Raw genomic sequence first — 27,102 nt, forward strand, 5'->3', positions numbered from 1 at the left:
ATCGGTCGACAATCTTCCATTTGGAAACGTCTGAGGAGTCCTTCCAAATAGCTTCGCTGGCTGATCCGCATAGTTTTCTTGGAATCATCCCGCTCAATCTTCATACCTAGAAAGCATTTCACAGGCCCCACGTCGGTCATTTCAAACTCTCGAGACAAAGCCGCTTTAATCTTCTCAACGAATTTCTCAGTTGGTCCAACTACCAGTACATCGTCAACGTAGAGAACGAGAATGACACGCTGGTTGCCAGATCCCAGGGTGTACAAACAGAGATCGTTATCGCTCCTCTTGAAACCAAGCCGCAGCACAAATTGATGAAACCGCTCATTCCACGAACGAGAAGCTTGTTTCAGCCCATAAAGCGATCTGTTCAGCCGACAGACTAGTCCTTCGTGTTGCTCAAATACGTCGGGTTGCACCATATAGATTTCCTCAGATAGTCTTCCGTTCAGGAAGGCTGTCTTCACGTCCATTTGATGAACAGCCATTCCTTCACGATTAGCCAAAGCCAATACAGTGCGCAGAGTATCCAAACGGGCCACGGGTGAGTAAGTCTCGGTATAATCGAATCCATGCTTCTGGGTGAATCCTCTCGCTACGAGCCTTGTTTTGTAGCGAGCCGACTGATCGTCTTCAGGTTTCTTTATCTTGAACACCCATTTGCAAGTGATTGCTTTTCTTCCTGTGGGCAGCTGTACAAGAGTCCAGGTGTCGTTCTTCGCCAGTGAATCCATTTCTTCTTGCATTGCCTTCTTCCATAGCGGCCAATCACTTCGCATCTTCAACTCCGCCAACTTCTCAGGCAAATTTTCCACATAACTCAGCGCATTGAGTACATAACTGACGTATTCCACCTCGTAGTCTTTATGCCACCCTGGCGCTTTGCGATCGCGTACTGATCTTCTCTCAGAACGTTCAGCAATCTCGTTTCCACCATCACTTTGCACTAGTTCTTCACGGAAACTTGCGTATTCTTCTTCGTCGGACTCAGAACTGATATCAGCAACAGCTTCATCATCTTCTTCCACTGCGGGCAATCGGATCACTGCAACTTCATTCGCTGGATTCTTCGAGTTCTTCATTTCTTCTTCGGCATGTTCTTCGGATTCCGCCGTTTCTACAAAATCAACGTCACGCGCAATCACAATTTCTTTCTTCTCTGGATGCCACACGCGATAACCATTTGGCGAATAACCGACAAGAATACCTTTCCACGCCTTCGGATCCAACTTCTTACGACGTTCTTTCGGAACATGGACATATGCTACAGAACCGAACACGCGAAGCTTCGAAACGTTCGATTTCCGTCCTTCCCACAGTTCGAAAGGGGTTTTGTTCAACTCGATAGCACTCGACGGACATCTGTTCGAAATGTACGCGGCTACTTGCACTGCTTGTACCCAAAACACTTTACCGATCTTCGAATCTACTAGCATCGAACGCGCTTTTTCAACAAGAGTGCGATTCATTCTTTCACTGGTTCCGTTTTGCTCCGGCGTATAAGGGACAGTCCATTCGATTTGAATCCCTTTATTACGGCAGAACCCCACGAATCGCTTGTTGCAATATTCACCTCCATTATCACATTTCAAACGAGAAATCTTCGTTCCGAACTTGGCCGTGACCAAAGCTTCATAGTACTCGAACCACTCGCGAACTTCATCCTTCGTTTTCATTGGAAACACCATTACGAAATGAGACCAATCGTCAATAAACGTTACAAAGAACCGTTCACCATTTCGTCCGGTCGGCGTTATTGGTCCGCAAACATCCGAATGGATAACTTCCAGCACCCGCGACGATTGCCTACCTTCGCGCTTGGGGAAAGGCTTCCGCGTTTGCTTTGCGATCACGCAAGGTTCGCACACGATCGATTCTTCACCAACGTTCTTCTTGGGCGTCAGACCATCTACCATGTTCTTATCAATTAATTGTTCGAGATGCTTCATGTTTGCATGGCCAAACCTGCGATGCCAGAGTTCCAGCCGTTTTGGAATCCGACCACAGGCCAACATCGATTCGTTGTCACATTCTGTATAAAGATCCAGCTCATACAGTTTCCCGTGACGTGCACCAGTTGCCACGATTTCGGACCCTTTGTAAACATCCACTTTTCCGTTACCGAATACCACTTTCATGCCCTTCGTTTCTATCTTCAACACCGAAAACAAATTACATCGCAATGAAGGAACATAAAGGACGTCATCAACTGTACATGGAAAACGCACATTGTTCACAACAGACACCAGTTTTATTCTTCCGGAGTGATGCGTCGTGATCCACTCGCCATCCTTGGCGACAGCAATTTTCACTGGGTTCTTCAGTGGCCTTAGCACCTCGAATAGAGCCTTATCATTCACTATATGGTCTGAGCACCCTGAGTCAATTATCCACTGCACTTTTCTTCGCTTCGAAATTTCATAACCATCTCTCTGGACGACGAACGAAACTGCATTTCCATCCACCAGACTAGCCCTCGGACGCGACTTTTCTTTGGAATGACCCTTCTGCGGCTGGTTCTTCGGACAGTCGGTTAGTTTATGACCTTCTTCCTGGCACCCGAAACACTTGAGCTTCTTCGAACCCGCGAAGGCGGCACCGCTCGTTGGCGAAGTAACTGATTCGACGCCCAGCCCCTTCTGCTTAATCTCCTCGTCCAAGAGACGGCACTTGACAAACTCCAAGGACAAATTTTCCTCTGGCATTGTCTCTAGCGCTGTCACAACTGTAGAATAAGCCGGACCAAGAGTCAGGAGCAGATGACAAACTACATCCAGATCCTCTATCGCTGAACCCGTGTTACGGTAATCCCGAACCAGACGGTCAAATTGAAGAAAATGATCATGAAGCGTGCCTGACTCGTATCTCATCACAAGCATTTTACGCCTTAGGTGCATCCGACTGGCGATGCTCTTACTTTCGAAGACACGGACTAAGGCATCGTAAATCTGTTTCGGTGTCTGCTTCTCCTGCACATATTCCAACATCGAATCGTGAATGCGGGACACCAGGAACGATTTGCACTTCCTATCCTTCTTCAGTCGTTTCTCTCGATTCGCCTTTTTCTGAGCTCGAACTTCAGCAGTATCGCCCGCTGCCTCTTTGAGCTCTTCTAAATCCGCCAGCTCCGAATCCAAACACTCAACAAGCTCGTACTCCTCAAGTGCTATCCTCATTCGGAACTTCCAGGCGGTGAAGTTTGACCCATCGAACAACGGCAACAGAAACTTTCTTTCTTCCTCGCTCATGATTGCACTTTCACCGCGCGCTCCGCGTTTCTGGGCACCACAACCTAAAGTGTTATCGCGACGGAAGATGTCGAATCACCGAATCGAAAAAACTACATTTACTTCGCATTTACTATAGAAACATTTATTCTAATAAAACGGTAACATCGAGTACAAAAAAACGTGTCTTGAATGATTTCAGGTCAAGGTTATATAATAGTAAACATAATACATATGAATGACAGAACAATATCAGGTTCGTATTCAGGGAGAGAAATATAGATAGCAGGGGTTGCCAACTCAATACAAATCTGACGAACAAAGCATCGAGCCAAGCCGCACTTGCTTATCCTGGCTTTGCTCACTTCCAAAAAGAGGCAGCTTTTACAAAGCGAGAGCATTTGTTTAGAAATTTTCAAGATTGATGCTCTTGAAAACGTGTGTAGGGGACCAAGTCGGCCATTGTGGCAGCCATGTTTGTGTTCTCTGAAGTTTCTCCTTAAGAGAACTTATTCAGCATAAATTAAAGAAATATTGCGCTGAAAACATCAATCATGGTGGTGCAGAGGACCGAATTGAAAGATCTCCATTACAGAGCCGACTGGGATATATAAAACATACCCAAGTAACCATGACGCTTTATATAGAGCATTATTTTCGCTTTATAGTGTATTATATGACATGCGATATAAAGTTGTTTTGTCATATAGGCACCATTAAAGTAGGTTTAAAGTCGAAAGTGGCGCTACTATTGTTGATTTACAGCAAGCTTTACTGTGGTGATTGCTAAAGCATATAAAATGCTTGTACCTTATAGCTAATGCAATCAAATCGCATGGAATGCACACTTAATGCATCATGTCAAAAAAGAAAAAAAAGTATGTTTATCATTTTTCTATCTATTTTTATCTTCCGATACTCTCACTTTGATGTTTTTTATTGTATTTCGGGAATTGAACCTAGACTGCTGAAACTGACCACGATGAAACTCGGACGCGCTAACGCTGTGTGCTACGATACCATGTATTTTGCACCTGGAAAAATGTGCAACATAAAGTAAAGTATACTTAGCTAGTGCCTTATTGAGTTGTGTTTTCAGCAACTCTAAAAAATGTGCCGGGGTCTGAATGCCATCAGTTATGTTACTCTCGAATATAAATTCGTCTGTGTTGATTCTGTTTTTTTTTTGTTTTTTTGGGCACATTTCTACCTAAAATACAATAAATAAGAATCAATACAAACAGCGCTTCAATTCTTCCTTTTATGAAATCGGGTTAAACAAGGAAACCGATACCCCACATAATTTTTGTTCCCTCAGCATCTGATTATTTTCATGTCCCAACCAGAAACCCAAAAAACCATACATAATATAAATTTTCACACAGCAACATCAGATCATGATAATCTAAGTGCTCCGCAGCAATCCATGAACATTTTGGTTTGTTTTGAATGGTTCTGTTTCTAAAAGTGTTTTACAGTTTTTTTTTCGAACTGAGCGATATTTTTCTGTTTACAACGATGGAAGCTTTAGTAAAGGCACATATAAAGTAATAAATGCTTGCATTATTGATTGCTATAAAGCTTTTAACATGGTAATGCAATGAAGCATTTAACAACGGCTCTATAGAACTATACAGAACTGTCAAAATCTCGTAATGCTTCAATGCTTTCATAATGTAGATTAAACGCTTCATTACTTGACAGATGTAAAATAAAAGTTATGTTGCATTAGCTAAACTATAATACGATGGAATTAATGTTATGATATGTTGGAATCAGATATTATACGATATTTCTAAAGAATCTATTTAAAGTATGATTAAACATAGAAGATCAATTTGACCCCGCTTGTTTTAGGTTTACGTTACAATCTGTGTTGGGTTATTCTTTCTATAATCTTATTGGATTTTTTTGTCCTATAATGTGGCAAAATATATTTCCAGCTTCAGGCCGCTTTCTACCCGCTATAGCTTTGACTATGAGCTTCGTTTCAAATATGCAATCAATATATTCATCAAGTAATATGATAAATTTGTGTAATTATTTACTCTTTCTTACTTAAACTTTTACAAATTCTTAATCTTACAATCTTTTAAATATTTATCTCATTCGACATTCAATTTGTTTCGCAGTGTGTAATATTTGTTCCACGAATCAGCCTTCTCGGATCGTCGTGTACTCGGCTGACGTCCATTTATGTCAGATGACCAAAACAAAGCTGATGAGACGTACTCCGATTATTTCGTGTTGTGTTTTCACTGGTGACTCATTCAGTGCAGAAAAATTCTGGAATACTACTGAATAGTTGGGAGCTCAAGCTGTGTTTTACTATTCGTGTTGTCGGTTCTATTTCAACCTTGTGATTTAAGTTTCCATAACCCCCCAAAATGTCCCTTAATACTGCTCACGCGAATAACGGAGTGCTAATACATGCCGGAGAAGGGTAAGTGTATGTTTTCAATGAACTTGATATTGAATATTGCTTCGTTATGGTACACGTAATGTTTAGGTTGTTTCATGCTCTGTAGGCTAATCAACATCAAAATAGATTATTAAAAAACGTTTTTGATCGTTAGTCAACAGGGTAATAAAATAATCTGTACAAAAATGTTCTAAAATGTAGCATCCATTGTCTCAAAACCCGTTACGTAGATGAGAATTTTATCAGTCTGATTATAACTCTGGCAAACATAGCTGTCTGTATATGTATAGGTTTATAAAGCTTAACAGAATGACGTTGTTTATATTTGTTTACCGTGATACATTATTTGAAAGTTCGCTTCGTGCTTCATCAGTAATTTATTTAAATAAAAAATTATGAAAAATCTGCACCATGAGTTGGTGCATAAATCCGTAGATAAAAAAATGATGTTTCACAATTTTCTTACTCATTCTTTCAAAACCTGCTGTTTTTATCAGATGTGTAGAGTAAATCAGGTATTTTGGACAGACTTAGATCAACGTTGGAAAAAATGTTGCATAACTTCCTTAGAACCCAAGAGATTAAAGTTAAAAAGTTACTAATACGCTTATAATATAACTTTAATTTGCGTTTTTTGCAACAAAAACCCGAATGAAAGTAATTTAGGCTGAGAAAATCAAGATTTTAAATCGTCTGTAAGAAATGCATTTTGGTGCTAAATATATGTTTTGGAGAAATGGATTATTGGGTATATTGGGCAATTCATGTATTTTGGACAGGCTGAAGACAACGTTGAAAAAATCGACCCCTAGCTTCCTTAGAAAGCAATTGATTATTTTGCAAAGTTACTAATACGCTTCTAATATGACTGTACCTTGCGTTCCTGGTGACAAAAACCTTAACGAAAGCATTTTAGGCTGAGAAAATTGCAATTTAAAGATCGCCTGTTAGAATTGCATTTTGGACACCGAATATATGTTTTGGACAGCCTCAGATATATATAATTTGGATAGGACAATTACCTCAATGTTTAGTCATGAATACTGCTAAATCATGGCAGTAGCATAAATTAACAAATATTTTCTCACGAATAATCAAATTTCTCTGCTTTGTTTAACTGTGTAGAGGCCCCAAGATAACGTATTGTACGTACAGCGAGCCTGTGCGGGTCACATTGACCCTAACATCCCATTAGGACACGGTTAAGTCATGGAAGTAGAGTAAATTAACAAATATTTTGTTGCAAATGTGAAATCAAATTTATTTGTTTAACAGACAGTCATTTTGGTACCGTTATCTGGAAGGAAGTTGATCATTTTTTCATCTATTCTTTTCAATAGAATTAGGTATAGTGCATATGATTCCAAACAAATATGTATTTTGAAACCATATTTCTAAATATTATCGCCAGACCCACAGAATACTCCAAGTATGCAAGCGTAACGAAAGTTGCTCCCAGTTTCTTTTAATAAGATATTGTTTTCATTTGTAAATTTACACGGGCTTGGTGGTCTACTGGCTACCGCTTCTGATTCATATGCAGAGGGTCGTTCAATCCATGACCTGTCCATTTCCTCCTACTTTGTATCTTTCTATATACTTTCTCCCTCTTCCCTTACATATACAGGGGATGGCCAAAATGTTTGGGATAGGCAACTTTTTTTTTTCTCACAAAAAAGTTCAACATGCTATAACTTTTCACAGAGCGCATCAAAAAATCTCAAATTTTTACTGTTTGTCAACCTATTATATGTGCATCATTGGTACAAATTTGGGCTCGATTGATTAATATTTCGCAAAGTTAGAACCGTTCGGGTAAAACACCTTTTTATAGACAACTCATTTTTGAGCTATCATATCTCGGAAACCAGTGAACCGAATTGAATGAAATTTTGAACGTAGACTAACAATATGTAAATGCTTCACAAACTATCAAAACATAGGTACTTTTCAAACGTTGAAAAAAGTTATCATGGATTGACTCTTTTTGGACTTTTCTCGAAAAAATGCATTTTTTTACATCAATGTCAATAAATTTTAGCATTGATATCCAAAGATTTTCCACTTCTGCTCTCAAATTATCTCTAATCAGATATATTAGAGCCTATATAGATTCAAGGAAGAACACATTTAATAAGTCTTGTGTGGTATTGTAAATTTTACTTATTGTCCTCAATATGGGTAAAAATTTCAACCCGATATAACTTAATTCGCCGTGAGAAAATATTACATTTTATAACGTCGTATCAAGTATCAATATATTGTTTATAACGTTAAAAAATTCATTCAATTCAGTTCACTGGTTTCCGAGATATGACAGTTCAAAAAATAGTTGTCTAAAAAATAGTGTTTTACGCGAACGGTTCTAACTTCGCGAAAAATTAATCAATCGAGCCCAAATTTGTACCAATGATGCACATATAATAGGTTGACAAACAGTCAAAATTTGAGATTTTTTGATGCACTCAATCTATGAAAAGTTACAGCATGTTGATTTTTTTTGTGGGAGAAAAAAAGTTGCCTATCCCAAACATTTTGGCCATCCCCTGTATGTACAACGTATGTACATTCACATGTTCATAGCCATCGCTAGAACAAAACGGGTTGAAAAAATCGTTTCCCTTCCGTCCAACTTTCTCAGCATAGTTTCAATCTATCATATACAGTGACCCCACACCGATGAATCACCTTAATTTTGTACACTATTATGAATCACCATGTTGATCAATGAGTGATCCATAAACTGTGGTCATTTTTGCCGATTCATAAATTGTGGGGTCACTGTAATCCCTACGAGCTATGCAATCAAGCGAACTGTTTCGCAATATCTGCAGAGTAATAAATGCACTAATCTATACTTTACGCCTGGCATCTACGCACCAGTGTGCGAACACATTGCAAATCATATCCCACCAACACTCCGACATCTGCGTGGATTTGTGCAGACGCAGAAGTATATTCGGTCTGATGTGGATACAAACGATTGCAATCACCATTTCATTCTCTTTCCCCACATTGACCTGCAACCTGATGTAGCAGGTGCCATTGTTGCCTAAAAGTAAGAAGACCACCAACACTCACATACTGAAGATGCAGGCTTAGTCACCGGAAGATATCTCATTGCTTCCTTGTGTGAGTGTAACTGGTCTGGCGATATTGGAGTAGCATCCACGGGCGGTCAATGAAGCTCAAGCTATTGTTTTCCTGTGTTATTTACATTTAAATTCCTAAGATTATATGCAGTGCCTTGACCACGGTGATTTCTGCTCTACTAGTGCTTAGTTATCTCCAGCTAAAACGACGGAAGAAAAATCTGCAGCAGGTGAACTCAAAGAATGCTTATAACACTGATTTGTTACTTGACCCGTTGTCACACCCATCGCTATGCCATGCCCACTATCCTACCAGCTAACCCTAAGATAACTTGCTCATCACTGTGTCCATGGCACTGCAACTGATAATTGTTTTATCGCCTGGTAATCACCTGAGGCAGAATATTAATTGAGTAAACTTTAGAATAACGTAGTAGCTGAAATTTAGGGCCCCCATTTCACTAGCATAAATTTTTGTTGAAAATTAAGATCTGAACATATGACGACAAAACTGCCCATAACTGCATATTTGTAACATTTGCAGTTTTTGTCAATATTGAGTTAATACCGGGGCTCATCTCCAAATCATCAGTAATTTCATTTATTCAAATGAACTTTACAAGTTTGTTCCACAAAATGTGAAAAATATACCAAGTCGTTTCGTCTCATTAACAAATATTAACGAATGTAACCTCATAACAGTCACACTGGGAATGCACACTGGCCTCATAGCGTACAACCAATCATATTTTTTTAAATATTTTTTTGAACTATTCGCACAGCATACAAGAAGAGCTGTAGCAGATTTCATTGCGAAGTAATTAACTTTGAATTTTTGCCAAATTTTTGAAATTTAGATCCTTTTCCATACTAGTGCAAGTTGCAAACTTTGAGCTCAATTTTCTCCAATGCTTGCTTTTGTCGAATGTTACTGTTATGCAGCTATGGGCAGAAAACCCTGATAACAAAAGTAAGTCGCTTATTGTTTTTCTCTCGCATAAAAAATAAGAGAAATCAATGTATTCCAACGATTTTACAAATTATTACTTGCTTGAAGGATTTTTCCGAATATTCCTTCGGGAATATCTTTTCCGATTTATCTAGCAGCAACTTCAAGGACTTCTACAAAAATTCCTCTAAGATTTCCTACAGAACTCTTTCAAGCATTTCTTTAGAAATAACTTCAAAAATTCATGAATTAGGAATTTCTTCAAGAATGTTATTTAAGAATTTCTTCAAGCATTCTTTCCGGAATATTTCTACAGATTTCTTCATAAAGTCTTTTAAGGAATATCCTTCAGATAAACCTTTACGAACTTCTCCAAGGATTATTTTAGAGATTTCTCCAAGAAGGAATCTTGCAAGAGTTATCATGAAAAAATATCTTCGATGAATTTCTGCGATCATTAGGTGCCTTTGATGATATTCCTGTAAGATTACCACAAAAAAACTTTATGAAATCTAGCATAACATGTGAACAGGACCCAAGACCGTTTTATTAGACAAACATGTTTTGGTTACGGCAGGTCTCATCTCGACCAACCCACGCACACCTATTAACAAATACCGCAGTATGTGTTCTTTATAGTGGCGGTGCGTGATCTAAACAAGTATGTTTACAAAAAGCACCTAGGGCTTTTTCACAAGCTAAGCTAGAACACGCTAAAACCACTCAGCGCCTAGAATGTGTAATCCCTACTCATAAGTGCATAAGTTCCAGACCATACCAAAAATGTGTAACAGTTACACATTCACAAAAACAGCTCGTACACTCTTCTAAATACGAAATGTCAATATTTTTTTGTTTTCCAAGGTCACTAGTAAACCTAGCTAGATTGCCGTTCAAACATTTTTGCGAATTTCACGATTTTGCAGACGCAGGAGCTGATTTTGTGAATGTGTAAGTGTTACACATTTTTGGTGTAGTCTGGAAATTATGCACTTTAGTGCTGAGCGGTCTTAGCTTGAAGTATTATAAGGAATTACGTGAAGTATTATTGAAGAAATTATGTTAGCCATTTCCGCGACTTTTTTTTTGTTTGAGAACAAGTTTCTTATTTTTTAGGTTTTCTAACGCCTTGTTTTTTAGCGTTCCTGAACACATTTAATTTCAACTAATTTATTTCTTTAGCTCATTCGATCCACCAGATGGCAACGCTCGTCATACAAAAAAAAACGGTTGCAGTAACTTAACGTTGGTTGCTACTGGTGTTGTTGAGAAATTCTTGATATTAAGAATTGATTGAAATTGATATTAAGAAGGCTTGCAATGATGGTTCATAATCAAATGTTTCACTTTTGCTTATCAACACAAACAAGAAATAAAATAGTTGATTGCGAGATTTTTTTTTCTTTCCACTATGCTACATTTTTTTACCTTTTTGTGCAATTTCAATTTTCAATCCTCTGGCTAACAGAGCCCTATTTCCTAATTATTGCAAGAAACATCAACAAAGTTGGTTTTATTTGTTTCGTTTGAATGTCTGCTATAAGAGCTAGAAGAAACTTTCCTTGATATTGTGTTCAAACTGAAATGGCCGATTAATATATTCTGGAGTAGTTCTTGACTTGGGGAAGTTCTAAAGATGCTTGATGAAAATTTGGAAGAATGATTTTTCAAAGGTTTCTTAAAAAAATTTTGAAGGAGCCCTATCAAAAATCGCAATATAAACTTTTAAAAGAGTTTCTAGAGGATTGATAGCAAAAATTCCTGAAGGAATCTAGACGGATGGATTTTGAATTCCAGAAGGTCCAGAAGGAGTGTTTCCTATAGATTTTCTTAGAGGAACTTAGAGGAACTAAAGGATTCCTGGATAAATTCTTGAATTATTATTCAATTGATCCTTTTAAAATTTCCTGGAAGAACTCTAGGATGTATCTAAAATGAAAACTTTAGAAAAACTCCTTCAAGAATCATTGAAGAAGTTTTTCGAAGCATTTGTTGCAGTAATTCTTGTAGGAATTTCTGAAGGAATTCTTGGAAAAAAATCTTGAAAAATCTTGAAAAATCTTTAAAAGCCAAAATCTTAAAAACGCCAAGATGAGTGATGAATGCTTGAAGAAATGCCAAGATAAGTCCTCGGAGAAATCTCTGAAAGAGTTATGTGAGGGAATGGTTGATAAATCCCTAAAAAATCTTTGGAGAAATTCTGGACTTCCGAGGAAAAACCATTACAGGAATATTTTGAGGAACTCCTGAAAGCAACCCTGGAGGAATATTTGAAGAAATTCAAGAAGGACTACTCTTCCTGAGGCAGATTTTCGGTGCATTCTTGGAAAAATATCTGTATCCAAAGGAATCATTGGATATTTTTTGTAGTAGGGTAGCGAGTCACTTGTGCAGTGGCCGATATTTTGAGCACTTTTTGCTATAACTCTGTCAAATGCAAACCAATTGACGTGTCTCACAGCGTTCCAAAAATTGTGTTAATTGGTTAAAAATTGGCTGAGTTAGAGCAGAAAAGTGCCCATAATAGGAACCCTGCCCAGATGGTTTCACTTCCCTGATTCTTTCGTGAATGTCTTAAAGAATTCTTTGGACAATCTTTTAGATGAATCCTCAGAGAAATCCTTGGTGGATTTCTTGATCAAGTTTTTCGAGACAAATATTTTGACGAAGCCTTCGCAAGAATCTTTTGAAGTACTTTTGAGACCACTCGCTCGCTCGCTCGCTTCTTGGCGTAACGTCCTCATTGGGACAAAGCCTGCTTCTCAGTGATCTATGAGCACTTCCACAGTTATTAACCGTAGTGTGGCCAGCAAAAAAAACATCCGTAGAAGGCCGGCAGGGTACCCGGGTACCCACGAAATGGAAATGATCATATCTCAGCGATTTTTCCACCGATTTTAAAAGTTTTTGCCTCATTCAACTCAGAAACTCATTATCTATCGAGATCGTATTTGGTTGGACCGGTCCGATCACCTTGGGTACCGGGAAATCCGGATTTACGGATCCATGTTTTTATGCAATACAATATACGGGATTTTCGGTAGGTTAGTAGCAATTTCGGTACCAAGCATCGTAAAATTGCTTTGGCATATTGTATCTGACTGGCCTGGAATCATAAAACGTGTTGACTTTGAAACTGTGATTTCGGAACACGCTTCTCGTGGGGCCACGGTTGACCATTAACACTTTAAGATATCCTAGCCTTAACAATGTGGGTTTCAATAGGTAGAGGGACATGCTCCCAAAAATATGGATTTTCCGAAAACCACGGTGATTAGATCGGTCTAACCAAATATTTCCCCGATAGATGATGAGTTTCTGAGTTGAATGAGCTAAAAATTTCCAAAATCTATGAAAAATTGACGGAGATATGATCATTTCAATTTCGTGGGTACCCGGGTACCCTGCCGGCCTTCCACGTAATAAAAAAATGCAGGAGCCCCTCCCCCTGCCCCTCCACACTTTAAAATTCGGTCAACCCCATTAATAGATGTATATTCACGAGTTCTAAGATCTAACAGAGTTCCAACATCCTAGTCTCAACAACCATTAAAATATCGAGATTTGAAATTGAAAAAGGTACCCGGGTACCCTGCCGGCCACATAAGTGTTAACTGAGAGCTTCCTCTGCCAATGACCATTTTGCATGCGTATATCGTGTGGCAGGCACGAAGATACTCTATGCCCAAGAAAGTCAAGGAAATTTCCTTTACGAAAAGATCCTGGACCGACCGGGAATCGAATCCGTCACCCTCAGCATGGTCATGCTGAATACCCGTGCGTTTACCGCCTCGGCTATATGGGCCCTATGCACTCTCGGAGACAATACTGTAAGAATAAACTCCTGAAGGAGTGCTTAGAGAAATACTGAATGACATCTTTGCATTTATTCTTGAAGACAAATTATTCTCTAAGAAAGATTTCTTGCAGAAAACGCTATATTAGAAAGAATTCCTGAAGGATTACTTAGTGCAATTCCTGAATGATTTGTTAAAGAATTTTTCAACGCAATTCTTAGAAAAAAAATCTAAGCTCACTGATGGAATTCCGGGATGTATTCTTCTAGGAATTCCCGAAGTATTAATAATGACATGTATGGCCAACATCCCTTTAACAGGGTTCAGATTCTGTTGCAATTCATTTTCCCTGAACGTAGGAGAATTCATGTACTTTGGACAGACCGTTACGCGTAAATATTTTGGACATATATGGCAAATTCAAATGGAAGTGTCCAAAATATATACGCGTAACGGTCTGTCCAAATTACCTGAATCACCCTATGATCATTTGTTTTTTAATACTGGTCTGTTATTACACACACATATACTGCCCCTCTTCGCATGTCAGTCCCATGTTGTTTTTCAAAGTGCCTAGGTTTTGCACTATAACCACAGTACGCAAAAGTTTGTGATTGAAATTGACATTTCCTTCAGATTATTCCAGCAAAACAATCACTAAATTAAAAATGAGGTCCGTGAAATAAAATAAACACTTAAGTTTTTGAAAGAACTAGACTAAAACATGAGTCAACGTAGTTTATGGACAGTGTTGTTGTTAGAGGAAGGGTAAAGTCCAAGGGATACGATTGGTCAGCGTTTAGGCACAGACAAACAGACGTAACACTTGCGAAATTTCCATCGACCACGCTTTTAACGATCATTTTAAATTTTCATAGTTGTGGCTTTCACAACCAGAGGCGCGCGCATCGTTTTTCTATGCGTTTGACGTTTCAAGCTAGCGCCTTCTGTTGACGATATTGCACAACACAGTGATTCGTGCAACTTTTCCACCAGGTGATGGGAGTGTGAACTGGGCGATGGATTTAAATGAAAATCGTTCAAGGTGTTACGTCTGTTTGTCTGTGGTTTAGGTACTAAAACGATATACAGAAACAATCTCATTAAATTATACAAATTCCAGTACTCTTGAGACGAAATTGTTGACTTCCACTTGCATCTCTCGGACATCCAGTAGCAATATTAGCAAAATCTACTCGTAAATCACGCAAAAATTAAGACGAATTCCGTCAATCCGATGATAATAACACAAACTCTCAAAACTATCGCCAGTTTTTGTAGGTATTTTGTATTATCAAAAAACTAGATCTTTTATGAAACACACAAGCACAGACAAACAGACGTAACACTTCGAACGTTTTTCGAATCAAATCTTAGTCACGGAAACATATTCGCCCAATGCTAAAAGGCCTATGTTTGGCCGATCACCAACTAGGTGGCGGTAGTGAGCAAACGTCAAACTCGAACAAAAACGATGCGAGCGCTACGGTTGGGCAGTTGGCCAACTATCAAATTTTGAAAAAGACCGTTAAATTGGTGTACGATGTGAATTATCAGAGTGTTACGTCTGTTTGTCTGTGACACAAGAGTTAAACAATTCTCATCAGTTCCAAAAATAGCTATACATATTTCCTGAAAATATCATACACATATTAATTGTTATTTATACAAATTTTACATTTATTTTATTTATTTTAAAAAGGATATCATGTTACGCTGCTACTGACATGTTATTTGAAGCTCTTCATAAAGAACTCGTGAATCCCTATAGATAAATGATTTATGTGCTTTTTTGCACGTTCATTACTCTACAAATCAGACAATTATTTATTGAGTGTAGCAGATTTACTATTTACACGCTCAATTCAATGCTGGTTATCTTTTTTCAGCATCCTGATCTTCTGTGACAATGTCACCATGGAGTTCAGCGGTCAGGACGCCCCGGCCTTCAAGGGCACCAAGCAAGGTCGCGTATATCTTACGACGCACCGCATGATTTTCAACAACAAAAAAGACAGCGATCCGATGCAGTCGTTCAGTTTTCCCTTCGTCACACTAAATGATGTAAGTATATCAATCGGTTTTACGTTGCGTTTCAGTTTTCGCCGTTGCTCTCTATCCGTCGGTCTATGTCTTGTTTCTTCTGCTTGGTGCGTATCATACACCCCCCGAAGTTTGGTGACGAAGTCGAGATTAAGGCTAAAGGCATTGTTGCGTTGCATGGTGTCAACGCGCAGTAAATATATCTTTTCTTATGATATGCACAAGCACAAGGCGAATCTGAAGGCTGCCGGGCGACCAAATCATATCGTTTTCGACTGATCTTCTCGCTTTTGTGTGCATTTTCTCCATTAGGTCCAGCTCGAGCAGCCAGTGTTCGGCGCGAACTACATCAAAGGCAAGGTGCGAGCGCAGGAGAATGGTAACTGGACTGGCGAAGCTAAGTTTAAGCTCGTTTTCAAGCACGGCGGAGCCATTGACTACGGACAGGTGAGTGAACCAAGATCTATATAGCGATACCGGTGTAAGGGCTTACATATCATTACAGCTGACCTTTGCCGAATGCAGGTCGCGTGAACTAGTGAATTATGCATTGGTGACGTACTGGTTTTCAATATAGTGTCAAGGTCAATGAAGCGAGATCTTCTATGGTAGAAGTTGTTGAATGCTGGTGGATGGAAAACCTAAAAAATTAAAATATTTTGTGATTTAGATTCCGGAAAGTGAACTAGAGTGTGGGTTTGTTTGGTCAGAGGATCTTATTTCGGGCACTTTCCGCCAATAGTATCTAATAGTATGTATGTATGTATGTATATTTATTAGAGACCGTTTAACCATTTGGTCATTCCGGTCGTTGATTTCATGTTAAATACAATTTATTCTAATTATTTGTTCACTTCTTAATTCTAACACTTTTTAAAAGGTTCCATGTTCCATTTGTTTCCGTGGTTGGAGATTTCTGTCTAGACATCGAGGGCTGCTACAGATTTTGCAGCTTTCTTTGCGGTTTTCTTCCATTGTTTCCTTAGGATAGTGAGGATGCCGATGAGCAGTTGTATTGTTGAGATTATCAGGATCAGGTTCAGCTTCCAGTCGTGGTCTTCTAGAAGTCCGGTGTGGACTTCCTGGTTCTCGATAGTATATTATATCAATTCCATACCAATTGACTTGAATTTTTTATTAAGTCGAGACGATTGGTATAAAATTGACTGAGTTATAGTGAAAGCTGTGCAAAATAGGACCCCTGCAAAATAGTTTTACAGTAAACAGTAAAATGTTCTGATTAACCAGAAAAAGCTACACTAAATTCAACATTTTCGTCATTAACGTATTAGGCGCATTCAAATTTTTGACCATTTTTTTTAATTTCCAACCAAGTTTGACGAAAATTTAACATCAATTTAAATTTTCCATTTCGTAACATGCAACTGCATGTTGAACCTAAAATCTTGATTTTAGAGTCATAGTGCCTTCGAAAAAGTTGTTTGGTATATCATAAATAACCCTTTTAAAAAGTGACATTTACAAGATTAATCCAACTTGAGGTGAGATACACATTTAAATTTTAAATGATGTTAGTGTGAACATGTATTCGCAATTGACAGTGGTAGAATATATGTCATTATGAGAAGTTTTCATTATAACTTTGTTTTGACAGTTTTTAGGGGGGGGGGGGGTCACTCAATTCGCTAGAAGAGCGCTTCTGTTCTCCGAGTTACGGAGCTACTTGACTACTTCCGTCGCCTGATGGCACAGAACTAAACTAAACAATTTAAATCTCTTCTGGATGGTATTGGATGAACATCTCATGCACATTTTGTTTTGCACATGTATGTAGATATGTCAAAGTGGCAGATGAATTATTTTTGAGCTTCGGGCACTGTCTACCGATAACTCATCGGTATGACTTTATTGTCTTAGCCAGGGCTCGTGGCGTAGTGGCTACACGTTTGCTTCATAAGCGGATGATCATGGGTTCGATCCCAGCCCCGGCACTTTCGTCAGTTGTTCTTTCCCCCTGAGAGCAGCTGACAGTTACCCTCTTCTGAGCCCCATGGCTCAAACGAACCCGGATACTTGAACATTGGCGAATCAGCAACTCATAATGGACCCTCAATCGGACTGGAAACAGGAACAACCGACAGCCACACATCAGCTTCCTCGTGCTCATCATTCTACCATGATAGGGTAGAAAGTGAAAGCAGCGCAACGGAAACCAGTTGGATATAGCAGAATTAGACTTACTACCTTACCGGTCAAGCTAAGGCCGGGGTGGCCTCTGCTGTACATAGTAGCCGCCTCCATTCCACTCGGTCCATGGCTGTTTGTCTCCAGTTCCGCACTCTGCGTAGGGTCCGCAGATCGTCTTCCACTTGGTCGACCCACCTAGCTCGCTGCGCTCCACGTCTTCTTGTACCGGTCGGATGACTCTCGAGAACCATTTTAGTCGGGTTGCTATCCGACATCCTGATGACGTGACCCGCCCACCGTAGCCTCCCGATTTTGGCGGTATGGACGATGGTTGGTTCTCCCAGCAGCTGATGCAGCTTGTGGTGCATTCGCCTTCTCCAAGTCCCGTCTTCCATCTGCACTCCGCCATAGATGGTACGCAACACTAGGGTTTATGTTTCGTGCCCATAGAGGACGACCGGTCTAATCAACGTTTTGTAGATGGTTAACTTCGTGTTACGGCGAACTTTATTCGATCGTAGAGTTCTGCGGAGTCCAAAGTAGGCACGATTTCCTGCCACAATGCGCCTCTGAATTTCTCTGCTGGTGTCGTTGTCGTCGGTCACCAGTGAGCCCAAGTACAAGAATTCTTCAACCGCCTCGATTTCATCACCGTCGATATGAATTCGGGGTGGCGGGCGCGGTGATTCCTCCCTGGAGCCCTTTGCCATCATGTACTTTGTCTTCGACACATTAATGACTAATCCGATTCGCCTGACTTCACTCTTTAGTCGGATGTACGTTTCCGCCATCGTCTCAAATTTACGAGCAATAATATCAATATCATCGGCGAAACCAAGCAGCTGAACGGACTTCGTGAAAATCGTCCCACTCGTGTTTATCCCCGCTCTTCTTATTACACCCTCCAAAGCAATGTTGAACAGCAAGCACGAAAGACCATCACCTTGCCGTAACCCTCTGCGAGATTCGAAGGGACTCGAGAGTGTCCCTGATACTCGAACTACGCACATCACTCGATCCATCGTCGCCTTGATCAACCGTATCAGTTTATCCGGGAATCCGTATTCGTGCATAATCTGCCATAGCTGTTCTCGATCGATTGTATCATACGCCGATTTGAAATCAATGAACAAGTGATGTGTGGGCACGTTGTATTCACGGCATTTCTGCAACACCTGGTGGATGGCGAACATCTGGTCCGTTGTAGCGCGTTCACCCATAAATCCAGCCTGATATTGCCCCACGAACTCTCTTGCAATCGGTGATAGACGGCGGCATAAAATTTGAGAGAGTATCTTGTAGGCAGCGCTCAGTAGTGTGATCGCGCGGTAGTTCCCGCAATCCAACTTGTCGCCCTTTTTATAGATGGGACACACGATACCTTCCATCCATTCCTCCGGTAATACTTCCTCCTCCCAAATCTTGGTAATGACCCAGTGTAGTGCTCTCACCAGTGCTTCTCCACCGTATTTTAGAAGCTCGCTTGGTAATTGATCTGCTCCAGCGGCTTTGTTGTTTTTCAACCGGCCAACCTCCTCCTCAATCTCTTGAAGGTCGGGGGCCGGAAGTCTTTCGTCCTGTGCACATACTCCTAGATCTGTTACCACGCCACCTTCGGTACTTGCAACGTCGCCATTGAGGTGCTCATCGTAATGCTGCCGCCACTTCTCGACCACCTCACGCTGGCTCGTGAGAATATTCCCGTGATTATCTCGGCACATGTCGGCTTGTGGCACAAAGCCTCTGCGCGAGCGGTTCAGCTTCTCGTAGAACTTTCGTGTGTCCTTAGCGCGGTGCAGCTCTTCCATCGCTTCGCGATCTCGTTCTTTCTGCTGGCGCTCCTTCATCCGGAAGACTGAGTTCTGCCTGTTCCGCGCCTGTTTGTAACGTGCCTCATTTGCTCGTTGCAGCATTCTCGCCCATGCTGCATTCTTCTCGTTTTTCAACTGTTCACATTCGCCGTCGTAACAGTCGTTTCTGTGATTCGGAGTCGCGAAGCCTAGTACTGTAGCCGAGGTACTACCTATAGCGGATCGGATGTCCCTCCAGCCATCTTCAAGTGTAGCTGCGCCAAGCTGCTCTTCCGTTGGTAGGGCCACTGCTAACTGCTGCGCGTAGTCGAGCCACTTCTACGTTACGAAGTTGCTCGATGTTGAGCCGCGGCGTTCGACTTCGACGCGTGGTGATAACTGTCGAAAGTTTTGAGCGCATGCATACAGTGACTAAGTAGTGATCCGAATCTATATTCGCACTGCGGTATGTGCGGACGTTGGTTATATCTGAGAAGAATTTACCGTCGATTAGAACGTGGTCGATTTGGTTTTCTGTTTGATGGTCGGGTGATCTCCAGGTGGCTTTGTGGATATCTTTGCGGGGGAAGAAGGTGCTTCGAACTACCATACCACGGGAGGCTGCAAAGTTTACGCATCGCAGAATTAGAATAGAATACATTAAGGCGCTGTACAAATTGTAAGTACAACTTCCAATTGGAATCGCCCACGCAGTGCCCTAGTGGACAAAAGAGCTGTAAATGATTGAAGAATAAAAAAAAATATTGTCTTAAGTTATGTTGCCGGCTTTTCAGTCTTATGGGAGACTCAAAACAACTAGGGTCTGGGACCATTTGGGCAGGAGCACCTATTTTGGGTACTTGCTGCTATAACTCAGTCAATTTCATACCGATTGATTTGAATTTTTGTACATGGCAAGATACTGTGCGTATCTGATCGTGTCTCAAAAATAAAGTCAATCGGTTCAAAATTGACTGAGATACAGCAGCAAGAGCCCAAAATAGGTGCTCCTACCCAAATGGTCCCAGACCCTATATGTTTTCTTGATCCAACGTTTCGGTACTTATTGGACCTTTTTTAAGGACTAGAAAGTGTAGTTGTTTGTGTTTCGTTTTCTCACAATGTCTTTTGCTCTAGGAAAAATAATTTAAAAAATATCGAAATCTGTTCCACTGTTCCAAATGACTTCAGTGTGTGCCGTCAGACTCCAACGGTTCAGCCGGTGTAACCGTAGCAGCACCTTGCAAATAAAAATTTCAAAATTTTTATGGGCTAATCAAGTCAAGTGGAAATTACCATGTTGAATCGCTTTGACATTCATGAATAGAACAGAAACATTGTTTACTTTACTTTAGTGTTTTTCATCACGAGTTTACTTCAATATGTTCTCTACAGACTTCTTATCACCGATTCTTTAAATTTTCTTTAGGTTCTCCTCTCCTTCCAGAATTTCTCCAAACATTTCAATTAAAATTTCCTTGACAATTTCTGGAGAGATCTCTCTAATATTTTCTAAACTACCGCAACAAACTAATGGTTGTAGGAAACTAAAGAGTGTTTGTGATTATAGGAAAGCATTCAGTTACCCTTTCAAGCAGATTTTCAGGGTTTTATCAATAAAATTAAAACTCTAAGTGAAAATCATTAAAGGGTTCTAAAGGCAACTGCACTCCTATAGGCACTCGAGTTGCTGGCGTAACTCCGATAAAAATTAGCTGAGTTCTTCAGAAGAAGAAGTTCTTCGAGGAACCTGTGTAAAAGCTTCTATAGGAATTGATCTTTGGGATAGTTGCTGGAGAATCACCTCCTGGAGATAACCCTCGAACAATCTTTAGAAAACTTACAAAGAAATGCTTGAGGGAACTCCAGATTGTGTTTCTATGTGAACCAGAAGAGATCTTTGAAAAATGCCTACAGTAGTTTTTGAAGAAGCCACTGGTCTAAGATAACCTGATAAATTCATGAACTAACAATACTCGGATACTTTTTCAAAACGACGTATCAACATAGGATTTGCGTGTATTATACGTCGTTTTGAAAAAGTATCCGAGAATAAAAGAACTTGGCTGGAGAAATCACGTAGAAGAGTTTCTGTTAAAACATACCAAATAAATGCTGAAGTGATGCCCGAAGAATATCCTATTGGGAAGACATTCTGGAGGAAAGACGCTTCTCTTCCAGGTGATAATTTCTGTTACAGTAACTACATGATTTTGTCCAGACATTCAGTTAGATACTCCCATACGGTTCCCTACTCAGATTATTGGAAGGGTTTCTCGAGGAATTCCTAGATTCTAATTGCAATTCATTCAAATAATTATGTTTCTTCTACAATTTGCTCAGTAATTTATTGAATCTCTACATCATGCTTTATCTGGGGTATCTTCAAAAATCAACTTAAGTTTTTTTTCAAAAAACTAACCCAAAAGTGAAATTTGATTGATTTTTTTTACAAAAATTCTACTATTTTTCCATCAGCGATTTCTTCTGGAGTGTCTACCGGATTTCTCCCGGGATGCCTGTAGGATTTCCACTAAGACTAACTGCAGAAATTATACAAATTATATGTAAAGAAGTTTCCATGGATAAAAAATACATGCCCATCTCAACAGGCAAAAGCATCTATTGGCAGTGGTGTTATAGAGGTTACACCAAGTTACTCATTGAGTAACCAGCTCTTGAGATAAAAAAAAACAAAATTAATTTCCTAATAGGATGAGCACCTATGGATTACTCCACAAAATTTCCCGGAAATGACTCTACGTGCTTTTGAAGTATCTATAAAAAAAAACCATAACTAATTTTATCTATAGATTTCTAGAGTTTCCTACATTTCGGATATTTCATTAGTTATTTCTCCGAAATTTCCCAACAACTTTCAGAAATTCTTTGAGGAATCTTACGTTACATGGGTTTCCTCAGAAAGTCCACCATCAATTCTTTAAAAACTCCGTACGAGAATTCTTTCAGGAAATCATCTTCGGATTTCATCACAAATGCAGCGTCAGAGACGAACCAGCCAAGGGCTGAAAGTCTCTTTAATAAAAACAAATCAATCAATCAACAAATGCAGCGATTTTTTCAGAAAATCAAAAGAACAGCATTTTTCCACAAATTTCTCCACGGATTTCTTTAAAAAGTCTTCAACAGACTCCTTCAGGAATTCTTTCAAAGTTTTCCTCAGAAATTCTTCCAGGGATGTCCCTCTTCTTTAAGAAATGTCCCTGATACATGCCAATGTTTACGTTCATTCTTATTGTTCGGCAATCACCAGCTGATCTTGTTTTCACAACAAACCACTCTGATTTCGCCTGAAGCGAAAGGCTGTCGGAGATTCGTAAAAGATACAATATCCAGGAATTCTTTCATGTACATTCCCATGAGTTCCTTGTAAAAGTCCGCCAGGGATAATTTCAGAAATACTTCTACGGAATCGATATAGAAACCCTTCCAGGGATTCCTTTATGAATTTCTACAGAGATTACTGCAGAGATTCTTTCAAAGATTCTTTCGTAAAATCTTCCAGTGTTTTCTTCGAAAAATCTTCCAGAGATTTTTTCAGAAATTCGTTCAGGAAGTCCACCAGAAATTTGTTCAGCAATTTTTCTAAGAATTTTATTGAAAATTCTCTCCAGCGTGGAACTTCTACAGGAATTCATCCAGAAAATCTTGCAGAAACTCTTTCAGGATTTCATTTCTTCAGAATCTCCTCCGGATATTTCTCCATGTATTTCCCCATAAATTCCTCCGGCATTTTCTTTGAAGGATAACTCTAACAACTTCTCAACGAATTCTTTGAGGAATTTATTCAGAAATGTTTCCTAAGAATTTCTACAGGAATTCTTGTAGAAATGTCTCTAGGTTTCTCAAAGGATCTTTTCAAAAGCTCATATAGGCGTTTTTTCATAATCATACAACAATTTCTTCAGAAATATGTCCACAAATTGCTTCAGGAAAACTTTTTCTTTTCTGTAAGTTCCGCCCAAGGCTTTTCCGGAAAATTTCTCCAAGAATTTCTCTAGGAAGTTTTTCAAAACACCCTGCTGGGATTTCTTCTAGAATTTCCCAGGGTTTTATTTTTGGATTTTCCTCTGGAGATTCATTCGATGGTTCTTCCTGGGATCTTACAGAAATTTTACTGGAGTTTTCTTTAATTGTTTTTCCTAGAGTTTAACAAAAAATATCGAGAAATGTCTCTAAAAATCCTACAGATATTCTTTCGGAAATTTTTTTAAGGATTCCTCCAAGAATTCCATGACATATTCCTGTCGAAAATGACAAAAAATGCGTGAAAATTTTTTGGAGCAATTCTTGGACAAAAACCTTTGGGATGTTTAGATAGCCTGAGATAAGGGAACGTTCAAAAATTACGTCCAACATTTTAGGGGGAGGGGGGTTTAAGAAAGTGTGACAGTACGTGTATTAGGTATAGGAAAATAGCGTGACAGAGAGGGGAGGGGGGTCTAGAAATCCAGAAAAACGATGGACGTAATAAATGAATCTCCCCTAACTACCTCAAGAAACTTTTTAGGATAGCTCCTTAATTCCAAGAAAAAAATCATGTGTTACTTTTTGAGGAACACTGAAAGTTATTTTAAGGAAAAATTGCTTGTTATAGATCTGAGAGGAGTCCTGCAGATATCCATAAGGAAATTTTTGAAGAAATCTCTTTAAATTGTCTGCCAAAATTCCAGCACAGGTGCTGGTCGAATTTATTCCTATAGGGGCTTACAAGTATAGGGGGCGCTGAGATTAGGAAAACTGGCAGCACTTCTATTAAGTATTATTTTTTACAGAAACACATTTTTTTACTGTATAAATTATAATATCCAATGCCCAATGAGCGAAGTACTGTGTGAAGTTCCTGAATTATTTACATATCTATTTATTTTTACTGTTTAATCCAATACTAAAAGTAATTATTTCAATTTCCCTTTCTTTTTCGATTGAACAACTACATTCAACATCGACCAGGCTATGTTGAGAGCGGCTGCCATGGCTCAGCGAAATGCAGGCACTGCGCCTCCGCCACCATACACACCTCCAGGCGGCGGCTGGTATGCAGCGCCTCCACCTGCCTACACACCAAACCCGTACAACTATGGATGGGTCCCGTCAACAACCGTATTTCCAGACCAACCGGCGCCGAACTCGATCTACATGCACGACAGCCCGCCACCGTATCCCGGAATCATATCCGGACCGCCGCAAGGTCAACCCCAAGGCTACCCGCAAGGTTATCCTCCACAGGCTTATCCACCCCAAAATGGTTCCGCGTATCCCCCTCAGCAGCCCGGCTATCCAATGCAGAACGGCGCTCCTGGATATGGCTTTGCTGGTGGGCCAGGAGTTGCCGGGGCATCTGCTGGGGCCATGGGCTTTACCCAACCACCTCCAGCAAGTGGGTTGTACGTCAGATTGCCTTAAGAGACGCTAAAGTAACCAACCGTTATTTCGCTACAGATTCGAAAGAGGCTGAAGCCGCTCAAAGCGCATACTACGATCCAAATCAACCGCAAACGGCGTATGTTCCACCACCAGCCTACTACGTAAGAATGTTACCGTCATATAATATATGAAAAGAGTTTCTAATCTTTTTATTGGTCTTTGTATTCCAGGAACCTCCGCCAAGTTACAGTTCTCTGAACAAGAAGGATCAGTAATTTTGGAAGTTTTATTACATCATTACATACATGGTACGCTAGAACCGCGCTTTGCAAATCCGCTTATAAAAATCACCAGTGCAACCTATAATGTACCTAAACATAACCTACCAAGAGATTGAGTATAACTCTTGAATAGAATATTCGGCACATCTCCTTGGAGTTTTTGTTTTAATAGCTGGATTAAGTAAGAAAAGCAGGAAGGCTTGATTGGTTAATGCACCATAAAACGACGGATGTCGACAGGATTGTTGCTCCGATCGTTCGAAAGAATTGAATGAACTAAAAATATTTACCTTAACATACATTACCAATTATAATTATTATACGAATGTTGTAAATCTTTTAGTCTTGTATTACATTTGCATGATCGTTTAATAAACTTGATCGTGTATCGTATTTGTTGAGCATAATCATTTTAAATTACTTCGATGATTTAGAACGAAAGAAAAAAATATTGACCTCGGGAAGTGGCAATTTCTTTAGCAATGCCGTGAATACCAGATCCACACGCTAACCTGAAACTACCCATCGACTGGGTCGATTCGACCCGGATTTTTATGTTGCTAGCAGTTGTCAAAATCCGGGTAACCCGAAAGCTCAGATTCGCTGGATTTGGGTAAAGATCTGGGTAATCGGCACTTTGTCACTTTTCGGCTTGAGAATATCAGGGGACCCGCATGCGGCAAGGTAGGCCTACTGCTCATCTTTTGCGAGTGTGTTAGTGTGACTGGCAACGCGTCCAGAAGCCTGGTCGAATCCTGCTTGGAAATCGGTTTGTTTTGTCGATGGGCCTGGCCCGCGAAATCGCATTGTGTTGTTTGGGAAGGCCCGCTCGATGCATGTTAGGTAGGCGTAGTTTGTTCGAGTTTGACGTGCCTGCACCCTCCCTGGAGAATATGGCGGCGGTCAGAAGAACGCTGGAAGCTATGAATGTTTTCGCGAAAAATATGCCGATAAATGACGGGAAAACAGTGGAATTATTCCGGGGAACTGTTTTCCAGTGAATAGCACGTGGCAAATGAGAGCTTTTTAATCAAAATCTAATTTGGAAATAAATTAACAAAATCAAGGCCCCGGAGGAGCTGGGTATCGTTTACCCAGATTTTGCCACCAACATCGGTAACCCAGATTTGAGTAAAGGGGCCTTTACTCAGTTTAGAGTAACTGCAGTTTTGCTCAGTCTGGGTCGCTTTGACATCAATCTGGGTAACTGAGGGTTAGCGTGCAGAGAGGAGAATTCTCGAATTAGGTACTCCTTATCCCAACTGGTAGCAGATAATGACAGATCATATAGTTTATTGCATTGTCAACTGGACTGCGACAGAGTGCGGAATCTTAAATAAAAGTGCGATATTACATCAAATCGTTCCGGTGTCTTCACCGCACTTATTCATCATGAGCTAAAGAATAAGTGCGGTGAAGACACCGAAACGATCTGACACCAAATCACACTTTTATTTGAGATTCCGCACTTCCTCGTCGCACTTTTAACTGCGCAATGCGCAATATGATCTCGATCTTTTTTGTTGGCGACAAAACAGATGCTATTTTATTACGTACTTTTCAACACGTAAATAATCGATTAGTGTTAACCCAAAACCAGAATTGGCTTCTTTAGCGATGTTGAGATAATCTAATCTTCTGAATCTCCATGCCAAACTGAGCCGAAATCCAAATTTTCATGAATTTCGGTGCCCGGGAACCGTTTGAAGTTTTTATGGGAGCGATTTGTCGAATCACCCCTCGTCGCAAAGTCAAACTTGACTTTTACTGTGCGCGCTGTTTTCAGTATTTTCTGTGGGAGTGAGCAGTATAGGGTATAGAGATAAGTGACATTTCAACACACGAACACTAGCGCAAGTTTTTCCTCACACAAAAGTGCACGCCGAACATTCGGCTATTCAGATTGCATATGCAAATATTACCCAATCGAATTGGGTAAAACGGGTAAATAATGATAAAACTAAC

General features: G+C 39.9%; 1 protein-coding gene across 1 annotated transcript; it reads left to right on the forward strand.

The window, feature by feature from the left end:
- Positions 1–5,421: 5,421 nt before the first annotated feature.
- On the forward strand, positions 5,422–25,544 carry LOC115257472 (WW domain-binding protein 2). Its single transcript, XM_029857084.2, has 6 exons — positions 5,422–5,670; positions 15,377–15,551; positions 15,843–15,977; positions 24,443–24,869; positions 24,932–25,017; positions 25,087–25,544. Exons 1-6 carry the CDS (start codon positions 5,615–5,617, stop codon positions 25,129–25,131), a joined length of 924 nt encoding a protein of 307 aa, XP_029712944.1. The 5' UTR covers positions 5,422–5,614; the 3' UTR covers positions 25,132–25,544.
- Positions 25,545–27,102: the final 1,558 nt, after the last annotated feature.

The sequence above is a fragment of the Aedes albopictus genome, chromosome 3 (genome assembly GCF_035046485.1).
Source record: "Aedes albopictus strain Foshan chromosome 3, AalbF5, whole genome shotgun sequence".
Lineage (NCBI taxonomy): Eukaryota > Metazoa > Arthropoda > Insecta > Diptera > Culicidae > Aedes > Aedes albopictus.